This window comes from Anomalospiza imberbis, chromosome 7, assembly GCF_031753505.1.
Source record: "Anomalospiza imberbis isolate Cuckoo-Finch-1a 21T00152 chromosome 7, ASM3175350v1, whole genome shotgun sequence".
Taxonomy (NCBI): Eukaryota; Metazoa; Chordata; class Aves; order Passeriformes; family Viduidae; genus Anomalospiza; species Anomalospiza imberbis.
In genome coordinates, this window is record NC_089687.1 from 20,446,107 (window position 1) to 20,468,598 (window position 22,492).

The window sequence follows — 22,492 nt, forward strand, 5'->3', positions numbered from 1 at the left end:
ACGGTCCTTTCCGCAGCAGCTGCAGCAAGCGGTTCAGCAGAGAGCGTTTTATTTTTTTACTAATGACAAAGCTCCGGTTGTTTGCTCGGCCAACGCGTAACTGCAGCGACGAGCAACGAGGTCGGTGCGTGAGGAAGGAGCGGAGGGGTCCCCGAAGGCCGCTGCCGAGCCAGGGAACGCTGGGGCCGGGGCGCCGGGGCAGCGACGCGAGCGGCCCGCGCGGAGCCGCCGCACGTGACAGAGGCGCGGGCACCGCTGCGCACGCGCGCCGGCCGGCCCGCGCCCCGGGGGGGCGGGGCGGGGCGGGGCCGGCCACGCGAGCCAGCGCGAGGCTCGAGGCAGCGCGGGGCATGCGCGCGGGCTGCGCGCGCCGCGCGGGGCGGCCGGCGGCTCCCGCCGGGTGTCGGCGGGCGGCAGCGGAAGCGGAAGCGCGTGTGCGCGCGCTCTCACTTCCGCCGGGCGGGCGCGCGGGTTGATTCGCTGCGCGGGGCTCGGACATGGCGGGTGAGTCCCGGCTCGGGCAGCGGGGGCTGTCGGAGCCTCGCCCACAGGGGCAGGGGGGCCCCGGGGCTAACGCCGTGAGCGGGGCAGGAGAGCTTGAGCTCGGGGCCCGCGGATGCGGGTGAAGACGGACCGCGGTGAGCGCGGGCGGACGGGGAATCGGCTGTGAGGGAGGGGAGCCCAGCGGCCTCTGCCGCCCGACTCCCATGGTCCTGCTCCCGCGTGTCTTCGCGCTTATGACCCCCACGGTCTGGTCATGTTAGGTCAGAGTGTGTGTCCGTGGCCACGAGTTTGCTGGCCGTGGGCAGGGAGTTAAAAACCCGAAGGTGTTTTTACGTGAAGGTTGCTGCCTGAAGGAAGATGTAGAACTTTCTTATGGCCCTTCTGAAAGGAAGGGGGGCGATGTTTGTGAAGCATTTGGAACATGCCTGAGGTGAAACGTGTCTCCTGGCCTAGATTAGGTTTTGGGGTAGATGAAATACAGTTTATTTGCATTTTTTTCCACATCCGTTCTGGAAGAGTAGTGCTGGCTAAATGATTGTTAGTGCTGTACGTGCCGCTGTAGGTCATTAACAGCAGTTTATAAAATTGACTTGATGCAAACACTGGAAGTGTCCTGACACGCGTTACTAATAATGTGTTATACCGAATTTTTATTCAGTATAACATGTTATAAGTAATACATGTGAAATACTTGTTTAATTTGTAGTAGCTTAAAATACTTAATACTTTTATAGTAATGACTTTAATTTCTCAAGAACTAAAAAGACATACTTGTATGTTTTCTAGTTCCAAAAGAGTGTGTGTGATAGATCTCTTTATCCGCTGTATTGATGTGTTTTGGCATATTGTAGCTGTTTTAATCTTTCTTGTTTGGCGGTTTTGTGTTGTGTGTTTTTTCTTGGTTTATGACCCTTTTTCTAATATATTTTTTGAGTAATAATGACAGAGATTGGACGCCTCTTTAAAAAACCTTTTTTTTCAGGACTTACTGCTGTGGAGAAGAAGCTGGCTGAATACAAGTGTAATACAAATGAGGCAATTCAGCTGAAACTAGGTAATACCACTTTTCAAATATTGTACGAGTGATACTGAAGTATTCCAGTGTCTTCCTGTGAAATGTATATATGTATACATCTGTGTCAATGTCTCAGTTCTAGTCTGATTACTGATTTGATACTCATAGATCAAGTAACATGCATCTAAATTGTATAGGATGCCTTGATTTCATTTGCATGCCACTCTCACATAGTTTCTTAACTAAAGTTGCCCAGCGCTAGTGGAAAGGTGCGTGAACAGCTAGCAGGGCTTCGTGGATAAACAGATGAAAGGTGGTGACTTGGTCATGCTCTATTCTTCTTATTTTGTCAGTTCGCTTTCCTGAGGATTTGGAGGATGAGAACACAACATTTAATCCAGAGTACAGCCATCAAGTGTTTGGAGACAAGTAAGTCAAAGTTTCCAGATTTAAACTAATAGGTCCCAAAGGGCAAATTTGTTTCCAAATCATTAAAAAACAGAACTTTTTGCTAATACAGAGTGCAAGGTAAGAAGTGCTGGCCTGGTGCTGCTGCTACATTTGCTGACACAGGCCAGGATGCCTCTGGCCTTCGTGGCCACCTTGGCACACGCTGGCTCGCTCACGTTCAGTCGATCGTCGACCTGCGCCCCCAGCTCTTTTGCCGCTGTTCTTCCCCAAGTCTGTCACTTGTTGTGACCCAAGTCCAGCAGATAGACACTCCTGTCCAGCCTTGTGTTGTCTGCAGTCTGACTTAGGGAGCATTCAGATCACTGATAAAGACATTAAATGGGACTGTCACCAACACAGAGCCCTGGGGAACACCACAGGGGAACAGCTGTCTGGTGCATTTAACTCCATTCCCACCACTCCTTGGGCATGGCCATCCAGACTGTGAAGCGTGCACCTGCTCAGGCTGTGAGCAGCCGGTTTCTCCAGAGGAATGCTGGTATCAAAGTCTTTCCTAAAGTGTAGGTCAAAAAGTATTGTTTCTTTTATTTTGAGTATGCTGAATTAATTAGTGCTGAAGTGTCATTTATTATTTTCAGTAGAGTGATATTCAACAATCTGGCCATAGATAAAAAAAACAAACCAAACCAAAAAAACCCAAACAAACCTACCGAGAATCCACCTGCATGTTTCTGTGGACTTCCTTAAGTAGTTGTGTTTTTTAATTTCAATTTCCTTTTGAAAGCATTCTAAGTACTCCAATTAGAATGAACTACCTGTATTAAATGTAATAAATTTGTTACACTAATAGTATCATTGACAATAATTATAATTTTAATAATCAGAGAATTCTCCAATCTGTTAGTTTAGCTAAGAAGCAAATTCTTCTTCTGGCACTTACATTTCAGATTTTAAATTATGAATGTACTACCATAAAGGAAAAATCCCAGTAAAAGAGAAGTTTTAGCTATACAATAACAAAAAAAAAAGTTGTCTGTTTCTTTCTGAACACTACTGTTTTCTGCATGTTTTTTTCAGAAAATAAATTCTCTGCATAAGAGTATAGAGTTTGTGTTCAGGCAGCTTGTATTTTCAAACTGTAAAAAAGGCTTTTGTATTCTATACTTCTTTTTGCATGTACTAATTTCTGGTTAGATTGGACAACTAAATAGAAACTATCAACTAAAAACTCCACAAATTGCTACACCTGGTTATCTGCTTTGTACATTATAGATTGAAGTAGTTTACTCCAAAATACTATACTACACTGGAAAGTAATTTTTAGTAAATATTAGCAATCAATTATTGTAAGTAACTGTTAATGAGTTAAAGCTGTTGAAAAAGCATAAAAACGGTATGAGCTGTTTCAGGTATTCTCTCCTGAGCTGTCACAGTAAGGACACAGACACTGCCTTACTGAGTTCAGAATATTTCCTCTAAGGAGGAGCGAAGTAATGGAAGCAGTCTAAGGCATTATCTCTGTCTATATAATACACATCCAGTTTGATTCCCCTTTCCTATTAGGAAGCTTACTTTACCTTACTGGGAAAGATTATGTGAATGTCACATGAAATGAACCTACTGTGATGTGAATGTTTTGTTATGTATCAAGTTCCTGGTTGTTATTTTCTCCTTTCTCAGTGAAGTTGCTTTTGGCTACAAGGGACTCAAGATCCTCTTGTATTACATTGCTGGAAACCTGTCCACTCTCTTCCGCGTTGAATACACGTCAAAAGTGAATGAAAAGTTTGACTGTGTGGAGGTAAGTGCAGGTCTGCTTCTGTCTGTAACATGACGTTGAGACGGTTTACTTCAGTTCTAGGTTTAGTAATTGCCCACCTAGACATGGTTTATATTAAAAGGAAAGAAACAAAGCTTCACTTTGCTAAGCTAATAAAAAGGTTTGAGCTTCATTTCCTATTCCCCGACAACAGTACAATCAAAATTGTGTCAAACAGAACAGTCAGATGTGAGGTGTTGATGCCAAAGCCAGTTCCACAAAATAAACCTCAACTGGACAAGTCTGTATCTTCATATTAACTGTGACCAGGAGGAGGACTAGTACTGATGGGGTTAATGATGGAGAGAATCAATGAGAAGGAAAAGGAGGTTTCTGTAAGAACTTAATGAGATAGTGTGCTTGACTGTGTCTCTAAACATGGAGAACAAGTAGGGCAGAAAAGAGATGATAAACTTCTGTATGGGTATCATGTATGCTTTACATCTTTCTTAAAGGAATGTGATAATACAATTACCTGCAGGGTTTTTGTTTGGTTGTTTCTTCTTTTTCCTGCAGGTTTTCTGAGCTTATAAAGTACTTGTAGAATAGCTTTTTTTTTCCTCTCCTATATGTCTGTATGTTCTCCAAACATGACTTCAGACTGCATTTAAGTTACTACTTTCAAATTCATTGGAGTTTATTTAAATAATTTCAAGGAAAGGCCTATTGTAAAAGGAGAAATACATTGGAATGACTTCATTTAAATGATTTTAAAGATTTACCATTCCTTGTTTTGATGGTGTATTAGAATATACTCAGTTCAATGGGCTAAGTTCCTGGACATATATGAAATACTTTATAAGGTAGAGCAACATGTCTTAGGAGTGAAAGGTCATGCTCTTCAATCTTAAGAAGGATTTTTTGAAAAAAGGAAAAAAAGGAAAGGCTGTTGGCCGTATAGTAAACACATTAAAATCAAATTGTCCAATCTTTCACTGCTATAATTTCAAAATATAACAGGAATCTGCCCCGTAGCACCTTTTTACTTCATCTATTTTCTATACAAATGGAAAACCCTGTTTATTTCTCTGGAGGTCTAAACAAGGTCTGTCTTGCCCTATGCACACTGCAATTTTTTGATTGATCAAAATGGTTGCTTTTTTCAAGGCCTGTTTCTTATATTGAATTATTCCTCCAATTCCTTTAGGGACTGAGATGGGGACAAAAAAGATCTTTTTGAGCAGCACTTGTTTGCTTTCCAGAGTATTTACATGCCTTGACTGAAGGGGAAGAATGTGGTTGCATACATGTGCTTCCCTTAGTGTTACTAGTACTGTACAGTCAAATAAGCTGTTTATATTGCTATATCTAAACATATGTAGGAAAAAAATGTAGTCGGTCTTCTTCTGCATTTGTATTTGCTGTCAGTTTAACCAGCTAAGATAACTCATTTGCAGAGGTTAAAACATAAGCTGTCATTACAGCAGGATGTTGATTTGAATGCATATTAACATTTACTTTTCTAAGTTAACTATTTGCTGAACTCTCTTCCTTGATGATAATTATACTAAGATGCAGACTATCTGCCACACATGACAGATAATCTTGTGCTGTGAATAGATGGCATTTAGGAAAGGACAGCAGTTTCTACCTTTACCCTAACTGGTTACAAGCAAGCTGGTATTAATGCTCCACAAAGTTATTTACAGCTGAGGATTTTGTACCCAAATACCCATACAAGCTCATTCAACGGCAGGTGGTTTTATTCTGTAATACTAAGTTTGGTTTTATTATTGCTAAAGCAGCTGCTGCTATCCCTGCTAGGGACTGACAGAAATACTCATTCCAATACCGCTATTTATTTTTTCTCCAAGTTCTTTTTCAGCATTTGAGATACAATCCTGAAATGTCAAAAAGCAGAAGTCCAGTCATATTTATGCGTCTTAACATGGTTTAGGTCCGACTTTAAGGAGATTATATTACTGGGGGAGGCTCAGCAAACTATGATCATGTTTTGAACAGAAGCTGGCACTTCATTAGTGAAAGTAGACAAAATTTATCCCTTGAATGGAGTTAATTCTTTCAAATAACTGAAGAGAAACTGCTTTCTTCTAGTGTAAATATAAATAGCAATGTCCTCTGAATTGCTTGTTGCTTTGAGATTTGCAGCTGTTCCAGTATCTTCCTTTTTTTTTGCATTTTATGATGGGATAGGTGTAAAATATTTCACTAAACTCTCTATCTTGCTTTGCATCTAGTGTATGCATTTTCTTTATACAAAAGTTAATTTTAAAATATTGTTTCAATATTTGGTGCACTTGTTAGGTAATACTGCTGATCACTCAATTTATCCCCTCTGAAGTATATGCATAAAATTTTAGACAAATTCAACTCTCAAATATGCTTCTATAGTTATTTTAATTCAAGTCACTTTGAAACAGCATCTACATGGTATGCGAATGTCATAGCTACCTATTAGTACAATAATTTCTAAATTAAAATTACCCAGAGTCAAATGTGATGTATAAAGAGACATTACCCACTTAAGCACTCCTACTACAAATCAAGTGTAGTTACAAGCCCATACCAAATTTCCTGTCATCACCTTACGTGATTCTGATTGTGATGGTAATATATTACAGGCAGCACTTCCATGAACCATAAGCTTAACAACTCATGGCTGGCTTAATTCAGGTTTTTGCATGCTTCATTGTAAGTTGCTTTGCCTATGTTCAACATTGCTGTAGTAGTCAACAGGATTGTTTTTCTGAAGAGAAATTTGTGTGCATCCATTCCAGTTTGTAAGATCTGTCTTGCTCTGATTAAAAAAAAAAAATTAGCCGTTCACCAGTATCAAAAAAATGCACAAGGGAAGGCAGTAAACACATTTTTGTAGCTCTTTGGATTATGGGCACCTCAGAGAGAAGTGTTTTAAAAGGACTTGCTAAGTAATGGATGTTTCCATTTAGAAGAACAGGTTTTAATGAAATAAATTATTTTTACATCATTGATCTATTGAGATTCCAGTATTTCACGTCTTATTAACTGAAAATTGCATGACTTAAACTTCTGGCACCACTCAAACTGAGGATTCTGGGATTTGCTCTGTAAGAAGGAGAGATCCTGTTAACCCTAAAAGTAATTGAAGATTGTATTTTCTTGTGTCATACCCCATGCCAAGGGGAGAGAATTTTTAGGAGGCAATAGGTGAAAATTTGTTGTAGTCATAGAATCAAGAAGTATCATCTAGTGCTTTATTTGCTAAGCCTCTGGCATATTTTAATTCTTTCTGCTGTATTGAAAACAAGACTTCTCTGGTGGCAGCCAGTGATGGATGTGCTACCTTACAGGCTTTGTGCAAGTCGCAGTTTGGCTTCCTTCTTAACACTAATGAAGAAACTAAGAAATGTGAGGGGAAGCAAAATTACTTAAACATTATGTACATAGTACTTCCTACTGTATATTCACCCTGTTTAGATGTTGTCCACATGTCATCTGTGGACGACTCTTTTTTTGTACTGTTGCATGGAAATACTATTTTAATTCTGGATTATTTTTGCATGCTTATTCAGCTATATAAAATGCAAATTGCTACAGATAGTTGTGATTTCTTACAGCTCTGTCAGTAGTGCAGACGTAAAAGCTGTGTAAACAATACATTTGCACATTTTTTAAAAAGGCATTTCTAAATTGTGTTCCATATAAATATGGTTTTTTTATGTAATTCATTGATTCAGAAGTGGCTAGTTTTGTGTAATCCTTTAAATCAGTAAGTGTAAAGAAAACATATTTTAGCTTATACTGGTTTATGAAGAATGGCGAAGGCACCAACAAATTATCTTTGTTTTGAGAATGAAATGAGTATAAAGACTACACGTTTTTACGGAGTTCCTACAACCAAGTATTGTAGAACTGTATTTTAACTGCTTAATGGCTCTCTCTCCAAATATAAATATAAATGTTGGTAGTACTAAACCATTAAGAATAAAACTTGTTTGTGCTGAACTAAGTCTATCTTTCTCCACAGTAAAAATGTAACTGAATGATAAAGTGCTATTCATTTGCAGGTGCATTGCTTCTGCTTAAGGGTCCATGGTTGAAAGGACAGGAATTAGTAGCATGTTGTATTAGCCTTTTGTAGTGTGTTTTGTTCTAAGCATCTTAATTTCCCTGTTTTGAATGCTAAGTAGCAAGAGTCTTGGTTTTGAACTAATACCCATCATGCATGTAAACGGTGTGAAAGAGCTGCTTAGTAAGTTAACACAAAGTGTTCTTGTGTCCGCCCTTGTGGAAATAGATACAATACAAACATTACAGCTGAACTCACGGCAAACTCCATTAAGTAAAAACCTGGATTCATTGTCCAGAGGAAAGTTTGAATTGAATGTAAGCTCATTTTGCTGAATGTAATGTCAGGCTTTTAGGGGTTGTATTGAGGAGTATGGTTTTGTTAAGTTGAGACCAATTCATTAAGTTTTATTGCCTGGTGAGAAGCAGTAATACGTTATTGTGAAGCTTCATCAAATATTCATGGTTAAAAAGAAGTAGTAAATGTATTCAATCAAGTGGTCTTTTGGGGGTCTGAAAAGGATTATGAAGTCTGCTCAGCTGATAGTCTCTAACTTTGGCTATCTGAAAAGAATAATCTCTGAATTAAATTTTGGTGTCAGAATATTTTGTCTTCCACAGTATGTTAGACTACAGGTCAGATTTGCTGACAGTATTCATAAGTTGTACTATTTTATGTCAAACTTTGTTTTCAAAACTTCCTTTTATTAGAATGCAGGCTGTGGTTGTCTGAGTTTGTACTGTTTTGCAGCTGATTCTATAGACAGGCATTTCAAGCAGGGGGCCATAAGAATGCCAGAATGTGCTAGCTGTCACTTTCCTATTTGGGAGCTCCCGTTTTTAGTCTTTGTCCCTTTTTGTCTGTTTAGTTCTGCATCACCTAATACCTCTTGTAAGCTGCTTGTTTTGGAACCTGAGTTCTACGAGCCTGTGTAGCATAGCATAGTCTTGGTAGATTGCTGTCTAGAAAGTCTTGGCTTCTGAGCATGCTGCGCTTACAGAATAGCTACCAATGCTCTTAGTCAAGCTTGAACAAATGCAACAATCTCTAAACATAAAAATGTTCATGAACTTAGGCTATAACAAAGAGCTTTTTGTGACATTTCTGATCTCATGAGTGCAGCTCCTTTACTTGTTGGAAGATCACTAATGACCAACAAGAATGCTTGCTTTTTCTTTTTTCTCTTTCCTTTTTGGTTTTTTAATTATTGGTAGATATAGTACCATGGTAGATATAGATATATTAATTTCTTAAACACAACAGTGACATCAATGCTGTCTTTTTCTAATTTTCCACCGATCCTCCCCCTTTTTGTAATCTTCAGGCAGATGATGTGGAAAGTAAAATTAGAGAAATCATTCCGCCTGGTTTTTGCACAAACACAGATGACTTTGTGTCTCTGCTGGAGAAAGAGGTCAACTTCAAGCCTTTTGGAATGCTGTTGCACACATACTCTATCCATAATGAGGAAGCTGGTGACGATATAACATATCAGATATACAAGGTATGAAAAATTAAGTTAAGCTTCTGCTTTTGAGCAACCAAATTCAACTTTATTTTGCAGAGATGCACCTTCTGTAGTGACTCAACTGTAGTGTACAAATACTATAATTTTACCCATTTGTAAATCACTAACATACTTTTTTATATCAGTGAATTTAATTAGGTTTTTCGTAGTTTTTCCTCTTGCATCTGTGATAGGCTTCACCTGACTTCTCCTGGCTTTTTCCCTAGGCTGACATGACATGTCCAGGCTTTCGAGAATATCATGAAAGGCTTCAGACGTTCTTGATGTGGTTTATTGAAACTGCTAGCTTTATTGATGTAGATGATGAAAGATGGAACTACTTTCTAGTGTAAGTACAGTTCTAAAGCAACAGTGGACCTTATTACCTCCACAAAGCCTGCATTTTAATTGTGGCTGGCCAATTATTGGAGCAGTATAATGATATTTTTCCCAGGAAAGAAAAAACATTGTTTATGAGGCTTGAGTTTTCCTCCATTATGCTTTGGGAAAGCTTGAGAATAGAGCTGAATTAAATGCTGTTGTCCGTTAGAGCCCTGAATGTAGGCTTAAACAGTAAAATGAGCTTTGCCTGTGTTTTCTTTTACTTGCCACCTATTCATCTTTATAATAGGCAAGTGCACTGAAGTGCTGTAAAGAGGTCTGATTTATCCAAGTTGCTGCACACCAATTAAGTGAATTGTACATTCAGAACATAGCAGGTGTACCCATTGGGCCCTCACAGAGTAGCTTGCTGACACTGAAAATTCAGTTGGAGAATGGAAAAGAAAATGGACACTGCATGGGAGCGCAACTGTAATTGACCTGCTTGGCTTTCTGTTTTATCTGCAGATTTGAGAAGTATAATAAGGATGGAGCTACGCTCTTTGCGACCGTAGGCTACATGACAGTCTATAATTACTATGTGTACCCAGACAAAACCCGGCCACGTGTAAGGTAATTGGCGGTGTAACTCGTGCCTTGCCTTTTATTTCAGAAGAGGGAACTGCTGAAGTTCCCAATACTTGTTTATAATAGTGTTGATTTGTTTAAAAAAACCCCCATTATTAGCTGTCTGTGCCCTGATTTTTTTTCATTGTTCCCTTCTTGAAGCGAAGGGAATCTCAAACAAGTTTTGAATATTTAACAATTTTAGGTTCTGTTAAAAACTGCATTTTAACTTGAAGATTGCACATACCTTAATCTAAAATGAAATACTGTTTTGTTTTTAAGACTTCACGTTATGTTTCCAAATGCTTGCATTTGAACTGAAAATGCATTCCTTTGTCTGTAGCCAGATGCTGATCTTGCCACCATTCCAAGGAGAAGGCCATGGTGCTCAGCTGCTTGAAACAGTTCATAGATACTATATGTCTTCTCCTACAGTACTTGATATAACAGGTTTGTATTACATTTTTAATAAGGAACTTTATAGGCTGTTAGCCCATGAGCTAACTTTTATGTTCATTTGTGTGAATTTAAAGCCTTTTGAAGATTTAGCTCCTGCTCAGTTCAGGATTAATAGTACTCTGGTTTACCGAAGTGTATATGGTGTAACTTCTTAAATACTTAACTCAGAGAACAGCACACCAGGAAAATTCAATCCCTAGTGGATGGATTACCAGCTAAGTAACTATTTTATTGTGAGATACACAGCTGAGTTTGCCAAGAGATCAAGCTTTGTAAATTCCTTGTTCAACTTACCCCTATTAGCCAAAATTCAAACTTGAGGGGAGACACGACACACCTAACTAAAATAGCATATTTAATATTAGTGTGCAAGCTGAAATTTTACAGACAGTAAGAGCTGGTAGAGAACTTGCTCTCTAGGAGCACATATTGTTGGCTGAAGGCATCCATGATATTAGATGTGTGTGCACAAATACCTCAAAACAAAAGATTGTGGAAATGGCAGATAAAGGGTCCATGTGAATAACAAAACTAGCATTGAAAATTGTCACAGGCATGACATCAGTCCTGTGGTTTCAAGTCTATAGGAAGAAATGCAGTTCAAACACATTTATCATTCGGTTCTATGTGTAGTCTTATCTTGGTTATAAATAACTCTCCATTCTAATTAAAACCCAATAGACCACTTGCTTTCATAATGTGTTGTTGCCAGATCATCATAACAAAATAATCCACCTCATAATTTCAATCCAGTTTGTGGGAACCTAAGAAAGTATCCTTTAGTTCATGCAACAGGAACTCATGTGCATCATGCATTTTTCCTTTTAATAGAACAAACATTTACATAGCTTTTATAATTGAGGATGAGCAAAGTCTTAACATGCTACTGCATAAATCCTATGACGTGTTCATGGGTCGGTGCCTTAAGTACAGGGTTGTAGCAAACAGTAAATGTGCACTAAAACTTTGGTGCATTTTTTTGTGGAGTGAAGCAGGAGAAGGCTTGCAATATTCTACATGGCACACAAGTTATGAAAGTTAAAGACTCGTTGAGAAGTATTTATTGTCCTTTTTGAGGGGGACAATGGACTTGGACTATCTTAATATGGGCAGGATATTTAGTTAAATATCTAAAATTGTGAAATAAAGCCTTTATTAAGTTCTGTAAAGAGGAAATGAAGATCTAGTTAATTACTTTGAAAAAGCTAATTTACTAATTAAAATTATTTCTGAGTTTCACGTGTGCAGCAAATACTTTGTTCTGCTTATACCTTGTCATCCTGACACAAGCAAATGTATGCTGCTAGTGCTTACTGGACAGAGACTGCCTCATTCTTCTTTTAACTACTCTGAGTGTAAAAGAATGAATCCATTTACTTTAGTGCCCTTCTCCAATCTCTTTAGCAGAATAAGTGCTGTAAGGCTTGCCATACAAGATTAGGCAACTCATGCACAATAGATTTTAACGTAACCCAGAAAAATAAATTGTTGTGTGGTGCCACATACGCCATGTGGCAAAAGCTTCTATCTCAGTCCTTCTTGGTAGCTTTGTTTTGCTTTTAATCATCCTGAAACTGCAAGTTTTAACTATTTACAGTGTACCTCAAAACTAAAGGAAAACACAGCTGAGATGTAAGCTGGTTAGCAATAAACTCCACAATGCTAGCTCCCAGAAGAATGAGTGCTGAAGGGGAAGCATGGCCCTGCTACTTGTTTGTAGTGAGCTTGTCTAAAGCAAGGAATAAAGAAATATACTCAAAATGTTGTACATATTTTTCCTTCTGCATTAAATAGTTGCGTATGGCCTCATGTTGATCTTAACTGTAGCTAGTTCTCCATTTCAGTGTTTTTTTCTATAGCAACAGTTTTGATAGCTAAGCTCTCTTTTTAAGTAAAATGAAAGTAACTTGAAATCATTATCAGCTTTTGCTTAGGTCCTTTCAGCCTTTTATATTTGGATAATCTTTTTCCTTTGGCTTCTTGTACCTTTTTCTGCCTTCCCTGCTAACAAAGACTAACTCCTGCTCAATACATGTCTTCAGCTAGTTTACTTGTATACAATATGATATTTTCACTAATATTTTCCCACATTTTCCCTTTTGTTTGTGTTTTAGTAGTTCTGCTACTGTCAAATATAGAATAGATGAAAGATACAAGAAAAAAGGTTTAAAGGCATGTCTTTTTCCAAGGAGTTAAATGGCTTTAAGCAAGTCTGTTTCATAATGCATATGTACAATATGTACAGCACTGCATACACAAAATATCAGAAGCTTCTCTTAATGTAACCTGTTTGATGTCTACTGTCAAACATCAAAACCTTTGATAATAGTGCTTGCAATTAAGCACAGTTGTTTATATACTGATGAATACTGCATCTGCTTTTGTTTTCCACTGTTCTTTATAATTACATACCAGAGATAAGCAAACAAATAATGCTGATAAGCTTTTTTTATTCTTTCTAGCTGAAGATCCATCTGAGAACTATGTGAAGCTTAGAGACTTTGTTCTTGTAAAGCTCTGTCAAGATTTGCTTTGCTTTTCCCCACTAAAGTTAATGCAAGGTTTCAGTCAAGAAATGGTGATGGAAGCTCAACAAAAATTGAAAATAAATAAGGTATTAAATCAGTACCATTGTAGTTGGACATATTCTTACCAAACTAGTATAATACAACTTAATCTTAGAGAGAAACATGCAATTTACACACTTGGTTATTTTGATACTTGTTTAGGATGTATCAGGAGATACATGGTTCATGGTTTTAGGTAAATGCCTTTTTTACCTACAAATTCTATTGTAATAAATTTGACATGGTTTTTATTTCTTTCAAGAGTGTGCAAGTAAGTGTTGCTTTGGGAATGCAGAATGCTAAAGTGGCAAACAACTTATTAATGCAACTCTAAACACTTGGAGAACTAAAGAGTTAAATTGAACTATTAAATTTGCTGGTAATCTTGAGTTATTAAACTCATCTTTGAGTATGGTAGTGAAATAGCAGAGTTGTTTAATCAAAAATGTATTTGAGTGTGGTGTACTGAAGACTTTAAACCATGAGGGATGGGCAGTGTGAAGCCATATTCAGATGTGTTCATGAAAATGGTATAGCTTATATAAGAAAACTACATCTGCAGCCTTCTGTATTTTAAGTCTGAAAGAATAAATAAATTTCATTTGGTTTTTTAACAGTATATAAATGTGGTAGTGTAGCAAATAAACCACTTTATTTTTTGTTGTGTTGTTCAGAAAAAAATACTTGGTCTTAAATGCAAGTTAATATTAATATAGTAGCAACATAATTTTCTCCCCAGATGTACTTTCTAATCCTGATACCAAAAGCACTTCAGTTTTTCCATTTACTAATTAATTTTCTTCCCCAGTAAACAGAAAAGTTCAAATATTGTTGTTTCATTTTCATATTGATAACTTTCAGGGGGCCTTGTGAAGAGCAGTAGATACATGTGGATTATTAAAATTAGCAAAGTGGATACTGCTTGGTATTGCTTCACGTCACTCTAGTTCAAGACCTTGTTCTTAGAAGTGTTTTTGGACTCTGGCTTTTGGGCTTTCTGCTGTTCACTTACAGCAAGTCCTTGAAGCACCTCTACGGCTGGTGCAACACTTGAGAGATCATACACTGGGTGCATGGAAGAAAATGGTTTTCAAGTCAAAAGAAAAATGTTTATTCACTGAACTCACCAGATAGGACAGATTTATCCTTGCCCCATCTTCTGATTAGATGAAGAATTACTCTAATATTCCAGTATTTCAGCACTTGGAGATCTGTTGCATGACCTCTTTATTCAGATGTGGTTTTTATTCTCCTTTCTGTTCATTAGCAACACACAAGACGAGTTTATGAAATTCTCCGATTGCGTGCAACAAATATGGGTGATGCAGAACAGTCCAGAAGCTATCGGTTGGATGTTAAAAGAAGACTGATTGGGCCCTATAAGGTGTATATGACTTAAGTATCATTTAATATTTATTTCACGGCTAATTATACTTGATTTTACTTTAATTTCCATAAATGTAGTTGATGCCAATTATGCTGCCAATCAACTACTATTAGTAATGCAATGTTCAGCTGACATATATACAGATGCAGAGGACATTTGTACATAGCAGCACTGAAGATCCTGTGTTTGAGTCCTGACTGTTTCCTGCCCAGTTCCAGCAGGAGGTTACTATTAAGCTTATGCTATCTCACTACAAGTGGAATTATGCCCAGGTAGGTTTAAGAGGGGAAAATTGTCAATTTCTTGAAGAGGTTAAAAACATACCTTAAATAGACAAGCCAGAAATTTGAAGAGAGGTAAAGTTTACACTGCAGACTAGGTATAGTTTAGATTCCTGTTCTAATTGTTTGCTAGGTCTTAAGAAAACAGCTTGCTAGAAGTAATTAAGTCACGTCAACATAGGACCAACACCATGCAGATGGAATATAAAATAATATACCAGAGGTAAAATTCAAGCAAGTATTAAATATTGTACCAAGTAATTTTCTTAGTTCCTATTATTTATGCATTCTGGATTTTCAATGTGGTTGGTCTGTGTTGCATAAACTGACCCTTTGAAATACGGATTTTAAAAATTATGTCTTAGATGCAAATGGTATCAGTCTTTGTATCAAGAGTCAAAAGGCCACAAATAAATCTAGATTTATTGCTGTAACTAGCATGTTAGCTAATGTTGTCAATTAAGTACTTGCCAAGCAAAGTACTTGAGAAATCAAAACCCTGCATATAGAGGTAGAGCAGGAGGAGTACCTTGACTAGCTTGAAAACCCTCCTAAAGCAGCATTTACCCTGTTATACCAAAACAGTGAAACTTTGCTTGTAGTCATGTTGGGCTTACAGGAGCTGTTGGTAGAAATGAGAGGCCAACGTTGTATTACTAAATACCTATCTGATCTGGTGATAACTTCATGTCATGCTGAGTGCCAGAACCTTAATCAAGACACACTCTCTTTTACGAATGTCGTCTCAGTTGCTGAACTTCACTCAGTGTCCACTACAAATAAGGTGATTTTTCAGCAACTGTTTTTCATGACTATTACATGGTTTCAATTCACTCGCTCATCACTGAGGTCCTGTAGGTGAAATCCAAAATTTCATAAGCAGCTTCAATTCTAGTGCTTCTAGCAGGTGTTTCTACTTCAGTCTTTGCACGCAATAAGTGCCTGGATAATGACTGGATTTTGTATCGCTAAATATGCAATACTGCTACTGTAGAACATTGCATTTTTAGTTTTTTGTTATTTCAATGTGGATTCAAAAGAATCCTTAAAGAACCAGCTCCTTTTTTCCCTGAGTTTAAATTTCACATTCTGAAATAGTCATCTTGTTTATGGTAGTTCTACCTAGTAAATAGCTTACTCATATACTCATTTTAAACAATTTCCAATAAATTTTAGTCACATTGCCATTTTGAAAAAGTTTTCAGAAATGTAATTAAACTAATTTTTAGTGTAGAGAGGGTAATTTTGAGGGGGGAACCAAATTTTATAAACAAATAATCAGGGCTATTACTGCATACTCTAATACTGGTGTCATTTTATTACATAAACTGTTTGATAGCTTCATTTGAACAGTGCTGTACAGATGTAGAATAATTCTAAGTTGATACTACCTTAGTTTAATAAAAATGGTATTCTATCTTAGAATTATTTCCTGCCTAACAGTAGCAGTGAAGAAAACTATATGTAGAAACCTCAGGGGAAGAACATGCAATAGATCTATTCCCCTTGAAGTCATTACATTAGCAAGGAGGTGGTTGCTAAAGCTACTGAGACCTTTATGCCTGTGGCAGGACTAGATTGGGATGACTGATGCAGCTGGGTGTGTTGCTCTCTGTACAAGTAGTATTAATTCAGGAAAGAAAAGATTTGGTATATTCATTAACAGGGCATCACTCCAAGGTAGTTCAAAGGGTGAGCAGCTTGTGAAATTTCAGTTTCACTGTGGCTTCTCCATTTCTGACAAACTCTGCATTTTATTAGTAGATTGTGCTGGTAGGCAAATCTCCTTGATCATGTCTTTGTTCTTCATGTCATCCCTCTTGGAAGTAAATACCACCACTGTGCTGCTTTTTGTAATTGTTCTGCTTTGTTTGCTACTTGAATATGCTTATCTGCCCAGCCCAACAACTTGCTCCCAAAGAATCCTCTTGAAGCTAGGTAAAATGTTACTGATGGCAGTTTTCAAAATCTTGTGTACCTGGATATGCTTGTTGTATATTTGGAGGGGGGAAATGGATATTGAAACAACTGGTTATCTGAAATGTGCAAAGAGAGTTTGCTCTTTAGCAGGAATATGGAACTTAAAGATGGCCTAATGGTACAGTATCACATGTAGTGGACATTTAAAAGATGGCATCCTTTTTTCAGAGCTAATGTTTATAATCTAAACAAACACTCCTGTTAATCAGGCAGACTTTGAATTAATTCTAGAGTAAAGTTTTAGTTGTTCTACTAATAGAAGCTTGGCCAGAAGGTACTCATCTCTATTTTCATTTGGGCAGCTCATCATATGTTTTCAGTATCTTACTCATTTTGACTACACAGAGGTAATGTGAATCTAAAATTTAAACTTCTGTGCTGCTTTTCACATCCTTTCAACAAGGAAAGGCTTCTTGATTATTGGCCAGAAATGTGCTTGAACGCCTCATCAGGACTTAAGTACAGAGCCTCCTTTTCTGAACTGAACTTTGCCTATCTGTGGAATCTTTGGGATACTGTAAAAGTTTTTCTGATATTACTCATTTACAGTTTACTGTATCTCCATTCCTCCCTCCTGACTCTCAGCAGCATCAATCACAGAATGAAAACAAATACTCCTTTGAGAGATAAGCATAAAATTAGAGCACAAAAGCACCTTGATTTTGAGACTGTTAGAATAATTTGGTGAAATGTTGTTCTTTTAATACATTGATTCCATAGGTATTGCAAAGATATATTGATAAGATACCAGGCATACATAATAGCTTTTTTAAATGAAATGTTGAATGATATTCTGGTTTTACAAAGCTAGAGAAGACTGAAGAATGAAAGTACCTGAAGAACTGAATAGTTCAGAAATGGGTATCACCTACATAAAAGTATGTCTGGGTAAAGAAAATAGAAAAGTATTTTGAGCTGTGTTTAAGAAACAGGTAAAAATCACATGTGACGGAGCAAGGACAACTCATCATCTTCCTGTACAAATATGTTTATGCTTATAAATAATCTTACTGCTTTTCAATGCTGTTACTGCTAGTCCCTGGTAACCTGAATAACTTGTAAGAGTTTGTGAAACTTCTTCTGTGTATTGGAGGCTTAAAATTAATTTTTGATAGTCAGTTATAGGGAAATTATTTGGCTGAATAGTCGTGTAATGGTACACCAGTGTAATTAATGTTAATGTAGGACTAAATATCCTGTTGAGATTTCTACAGTCAAGTTTTGCATGCCATACATCTTCAGTAGTGGGTGTACTGTTAGACATAATCTGTTTGGTTAAGGAACAAAATTCCTCCCTTCTCTAGCTCATGGGCAGTAGAGAAACTTCAACAGCCTTTAACAGAACAAATGTGGTACTGATCAAACATAGTTACCGGTTCTCTTAGGATTAGGGACATCTTAAAGAACTAGATACTGAAATAGTCAATTTTAATGAAATACCATAATGAAATACCATATTCTTGAAAATTACTGGCTGTGTTCAAACTACTGTTTGTTTGATTGCTTAGAAAAAACAGAGAGAACTTGCCAAGATGAGAAGGTGTCTAAGACCAGAGGAGATGACTAATCAGTTGAACCAAATAGACCTAAACTTGCAACGTGAACAGTTAGAAGAGAGCTTCCAACAGCTTGTTTCAGATTACCGAAGAGTCCTAGAACGACTTGCACAAGCATGAGGATCCTACTTGTACAGGAAACTCGCAGATATCTATACAGTGTTGTAAAACACATCCTTAATTGCCACTTAACTGCAAAAAAAAAATCTCATGTGACGTTTTAATCACATTAAAGGTGACTTGTGTTCCTGTGCATTTTTAATATTTTCTATTTTTGTGTTGTAGATTCAAAAATGTTGTACTTTAGGTTTTGGGGCACTTCTTGATGAAATAAAAAATGTAGATTCTCAGATACAGTGTTACTTCAATTGTATGAATTTTCTTTTACCCTTTTGTTTTGATCAAGACTTAATAGATACTAGAATAGCAAGTTAATATATAAATCTAAGCAATTTCAAATTTCTCCTAATTTGATTCTCCTCAGGTTTTCCATGGATCCTGTTGTACAGTGTAGGGCCTGTGCAGGTTTAATGTGATGAACAGGTGACAAGGTTGGTTCTGTGGTCTCTCGGGCGTTTCCTGTGTGCAGACTCTTTGCTAAAAGTGGATCCTGCTGCTGAAAGTGAACAGACCCATTCTGTTTAAGCCTCTAAAATGCCTCAAGCACATTCTGCTTCAAACCCCCAAGTTTTCAGGTTTTTGATGTTCAGGAAGAAACCTCACAGCTGGGGAACCAGCTAAGACTTTGTGAGGACTCAAAAAACACTTCTACTAGAGAAAGAAACAAATCCATAGGAAGCAGCAGCCTTTATATAGTTCCTTGGTTCTGTCCTGCTATCCATTACTTCTCAGACCTGAGGTTAGTTCATAAATATCCTGTCCATCCTCCCTCAAAGGAATAAATAGTTATCTTTTCTGGTAGTTCAGGCTTTAGAGGATTTAATCTGCATAAGGATAATTGAAATTTATTAACTATATTTGATGCTCCTAATGGGATTCAGGTCTAGCTTTCAAAACTGGAGCTTGTAGGTTGACAGTTCTCCACTATCTGATGTGATGTGGAAGAAGTGAAATAATTTTGAAATGTTTTGAATCTGTGGAAGTTTTTTGTATTTTCTATTAAATGATTTTTAGAAATTTTAAATCCAGATTAGGGTATCTTGGCTGTATGGTACGTCTTTCATCTACTGTAGTATCCAAATCTATTAATCAGTAGTAACAATTGTTAAAAGACCTTTCCTGGTAATAATAGTAAGGCTAAGGTTAAGTTGGGAAACTTGGGTTTTGGTTTTTTCTGTGGATGGTTTTGGTTTTTTTATTGAACGTGTTCCGATCTTGGTGATAAGTCAGAAGTGGGAAAGCTGAACTGAAGAATTGTGCTTAAATTTGGTTCCTGTGTAGAGGTCCAAGATACTTCTGGGGCAGCCTGCACTAGCACTCTCTGAGCTTAAACCATTGAAGAAACTGTAGGACTGACAAGAAGAAACACTGCCTAATGGGCTGTTTGCCCACTTTGAAATTCCTGAGCCAAAAACCACAAAAATGGTTTCCTTAATCACAATTTCCTTTTCCAATTCACAAATAGCAAAACTTCTCTCACACAGTGATGAGGACAGATTCATTTTTTCATAACAGATCAGATTTTCTTTTTACGTTGACACAATTGAAAGAGTTTGGATTAGTGCTTCCAGTTCCTTTAGTGGTTTCACATTCCAGTATGGTCTTGGGAACATTCTAAGATCTTGAGATGTGCCTGTGAACTGCAAAACTTCTTGGCATGAAAAATAGGAATACACTGCTTCCTAGAGGCCTAGAAATTGAATCCTTCCATCCTGCAGCAGATTACAGCTTCTGCAGCTCTGCTGCCAGGAAAGACCTTGTGAGTACACCCTAATCCATTACAGTAAATTAAGCCAATTATCTGAAGTAATCTTCATCAGCAAATTAAACTAGCCCCGCTGACTTTGCCTGAAGTGGTCTTAACTGTCTGGACTATCCTTTCCCTTGGCAAAGAGAAGGAGGCAATAATCTTGTTGGACAGCTAGAAAACTACAACAGCTCTTCTAACACTGCTGGGGGGCACATGCCAGTTTCCTTCAGCAGGCTTGTGGGGTGCATCTGTTTGAGCTAACATTTCAGAGACTATGCATTTGTGGTATAATTGACTAAATACCCACATTTCAGGATGCTGCTGGACAAAGTCCTAGTTTGCCAGTCTGGATATTTTGTTCATGATTTTCAACAGGATAACTTCACCTACAAGTGAACTGCAGGATGCTTGTCTCAGAAGTACACACAGCAGCAACTTCAGCTGTTCAGTGAGTCATATTGTGAAATTAAAAAGTGTAATGCTATTTATAAAAGTTTGGTAAGTTTGTGTAATGTTTGTATTTCTGTATTAACATAACTAAGAACAAGAACCTCCTACTACATTTAAACAAATACTTTGTGGTGTAGTACACAACTAGTGTTGTTTGACTTCTGCGTGCTGAGAACACCGGTGAGCTACTAACAGCTGTCTGTATGGAATTGCAAGTAGGTACCGGAGGGGTTCAATTGTGTGGATTTGTGAGCTGACAAATTAACACTGAGGCTTAGTAGCAGCTCTTTCACCCTAGGTTGGGAGCATGAGAATTGGATAGCTGAACATTAATGCTATTGGAGCCCTCTTCTATTCTGGGTACAATATGATGCTAAAGTAATCCTGGATTTAAAATATTTTTGTTCAAATACTTAATCTGTTATTCTAGGTTTCTTAAGCACTATTGTTCTTTTCAGCTATTACTAGCTAACAGAAATTTAAAGCAAACGCTAATAATAGTCTTATTAATAATAGGTTTATGTGACTTTTTTCTGCATTTTGATAAAATCCAGATGCTTTAGTCACTTCTCTCAAATTTCAAGTGAAACTTTACACAACATACTGATAAAGCATTTTAGAGAGTTTTTTACATTTGAATATTCAGAATGTACTTAAGGTCTTAGTATATTAATAAAGTTTTTCTTTGTAGATGCTTCTGGCATCAGGATGCTGGTTTGCCCTTCCATCGCTTAAAAATCCAGCCATGGCAATAGTGAATCTACTTCAAAAAAAATCAGTAAAATAGTGAATTTAGTTCAATTGACAGACACAAGTTTTCTTTCAATGTAAAGGTATTGTCAACGGTGCTAATACAAGATTTTGTCCTAAGAGGTAAATAAAGCTCTGAAAAGTGTTTTATGTTCAGAAACCTGGGTCAAACTGTTCCCTTTCAGGTATTTTAAAGCATAAAAGTTACCTACTGCAGATACTAGGAAACAACTTGTTGTTCAACAACTAATAATCTCAAGAAATACAACAGAATGCCTATAGCTTCAGAACTGAGGAAGCAAACTAGCAGAATCTGCAGGATTTGAAGGACACTAACTGCTGTCGTTGGAGGAATAAAGGTCTGTGTGTTGCTGAAGGAGTGTCTTGGGCAGCAAATCTTTGCTTCTTATGAACCAGCACACAAAGCTGCTATGTGGCAGTTTAGGCAATTCAAGAGTGACCTATTGTTTCTCTCTGCAATAGCAGCAGGAGGGTAAGCAGCCCATAATGTCTGTATGAAGGATTTGTGTGTGCTTATATAGATTTTTTTCAATTCCTTTTTTTGTCTCTCACTGAGACTTTGTTGTTTTTTATGCTTCTCCTTTATCATATTTTATGACTGTCAGACACTAGGAAGCTTGAAAATCTTATGTTGCATATTTTGCCATTTTACCTTTCCTCACAGTGTCAGTTCTGACCTGCTTTCTTCAGTATTTCTGTTGGAACTAGAAATACCTGTTACATTGGTAAGCCTGTCATAGAAAACCTTGGAGTTCCAGTTTTCAAATTTAAAATTATTGTGTAATGCTGCTGCTTTGTGAAACATTGCTTGCTAGGATAGTTTGGACTTGGAAAAAAAAGACACCATAATCAGTATTAGCATCTGTATCTCATAAGCAAGTATGTGTTGCAGATATTTCAATTTTCTGGGGAAAAAAAAACCAGCCTAAAGTCATCGAAATATTTTTCCCCATGCTAT

At 37.4% G+C, this 22,492-nt stretch overlaps 1 protein-coding gene across 2 annotated transcripts; it reads left to right on the top strand.

The window, feature by feature from the left end:
- Positions 1–417: 417 nt before the first annotated feature.
- On the top strand, positions 418–18,795 carry HAT1 (histone acetyltransferase 1). Of its 2 annotated transcripts, none has more exons than XM_068195873.1 (11): positions 418–504; positions 1,487–1,558; positions 1,873–1,948; positions 3,611–3,731; positions 9,083–9,262; positions 9,493–9,614; positions 10,115–10,219; positions 10,557–10,663; positions 13,135–13,286; positions 14,507–14,623; positions 18,396–18,795. In XM_068195873.1, exons 1-11 carry the CDS (start codon positions 498–500, stop codon positions 18,561–18,563), a joined length of 1,227 nt encoding a protein of 408 aa, XP_068051974.1. In that variant the 5' UTR covers positions 418–497; the 3' UTR covers positions 18,564–18,795. The 2 variants fall into 2 exon arrangements, with proteins under 2 accessions (XP_068051974.1, XP_068051975.1); XM_068195874.1 differs by having other exon boundaries at positions 437–504; positions 3,616–3,731.
- The last annotated feature ends 3,697 nt before the right edge of the window (positions 18,796–22,492 follow it).

Excerpts from the sequence above, each read along its gene's own strand:
- HAT1 (XM_068195873.1), top strand. Across the intron at positions 1,949-3,610 it reads CATCAAGTGTTTGGAGACAA|TGAAGTTGCTTTTGGCTACA; the intron begins GTAAGTCAAAGT and ends CTCCTTTCTCAG. Across the intron at positions 9,615-10,114 it reads AGATGGAACTACTTTCTAGT|ATTTGAGAAGTATAATAAGG; the intron begins GTAAGTACAGTT and ends TTTTATCTGCAG.